This window comes from Nanorana parkeri, unplaced genomic scaffold (assembly GCF_000935625.1).
Source record: "Nanorana parkeri isolate BGI_ZX_2015 unplaced genomic scaffold, ASM93562v1 scaffold670, whole genome shotgun sequence".
In the NCBI taxonomy this organism is placed as follows: Eukaryota; Metazoa; Chordata; class Amphibia; order Anura; family Dicroglossidae; genus Nanorana; species Nanorana parkeri.
In genome coordinates, this window is record NW_017306938.1 from 839,753 (window position 1) to 841,057 (window position 1,305).

A 1,305-nucleotide genomic window follows, 5' to 3' on the forward strand; every position below is an offset into this window, starting at 1 on the left:
GGGGGGTTGCAACTTCATCTTAATGCCAAAGGTTTTCGAATGTGATGTCAACATGCCCTTATAGTTGGAATGGTCAGGTGTCCACAAACTTTTGCCCATATAATGTACATACAGTTGTCTGAGGAAAGTTTACATAGATGCAGCATTCATTGGACCTAGGGTAGTACCCCAGAAAATAAAGCAGTATTGCAAACTATGAACAACCCCTCTTGCCAACTGTGCATGCTTCAAAAACCCATATCAGCAACAAGACAGGTAGTAAATGCCTTTTATTAAAGTCTTCTTGCCCAATCTATCAGACCTAAAGGGCATCTGGTATTAATTGGAAAGGGGACTCCATGCTTTTTTTTAAATTTTAACTTTTAACAACACAAGTTCCTTCTGAATGATATTCCAAAAAAAATTTGGATGCAGACAATATTTCATCATTGGAAAATTTGGATACGTTCGAATTCTGAATTCAACGTTTTTTCATTCGGAAATTCGGATGCATCCGAATGTCTGAGTTTCCAAAAATGTGTTTGAATTTCAATTCAGAACCAAACAAATCGTATATCTCTATTTGGCAGCCTGACAGTCTGTTGATCACGAAGCAGGTTCCCTGGGAGGGGAAGCAAGGTGAGCTTACCTTCTTTAGAGAGCCTACATCACTGTTTTTGCAGGGGATTTTGCGGATGAATTGTTCCACAGTGACTGCAAATATAAGAGTCAGTTAGGGCTTTTTATTATATTAATTTGCTGCCTGTTAAGATTATGTAAATACTTGAATGTCTATAGCCTGGTCACAGATAATTTTTCACTCTATTCCATTCTATTAGCTCTCTTTTGTTTACAATAATGGTAGCGGGAATGCAGCTATTCAGCACCTAACCTTGATGAGTCTATGGATTTCTATATCGTATAAATGAAAATGCATAGCCCAATAGTTTGAGATGAATGGGGTTGGTTTTCACACATGGTATTCATCTTTTTTTTTTCCTTTCTTTACAGCTCCGATTAATCCTCATTTACGTAAGTACCAATATACATAATAATTCTGCGGGATGAATTCTATGCTAGCGTTTTTATAATAGATATTTTATTGAAAGTGTAACTGTGAAATGTACTTATAATGGATTTCCATAAAAACTGGTGTGTAATAACACGGGGGGGTTTACCACCACATGAGATATCTGCCGTTACAGATTTCACCCACACTGCTGCCTGCTGCTAAGGTTTTCTCATTTTGCCTAAACCTCCACCAATTTAAAATAATAGTTAAGTGGAGAAAGGGGGGGGGGGTAGTAGTTAATAAGGGGGGATTTA

The 1,305-nt window shown here is 37.5% G+C and overlaps 1 protein-coding gene across 2 annotated transcripts in view; it reads left to right on the forward strand.

Annotated features, from left to right (window-relative positions):
• Nucleotides 1-1,305, forward strand: part of MDGA2 (MAM domain containing glycosylphosphatidylinositol anchor 2) — a 521,930-nt gene that overhangs the window by 481,138 nt on the left and 39,487 nt on the right. For both annotated transcript variants that reach the window (XM_018563520.1, XM_018563521.1), the window contains exon 12: nucleotides 986-1,011. In XM_018563520.1, the coding sequence (XP_018419022.1) occupies nucleotides 986-1,011 (26 nt within the window). The remainder of the gene's footprint in view (nucleotides 1-985; nucleotides 1,012-1,305) is intronic.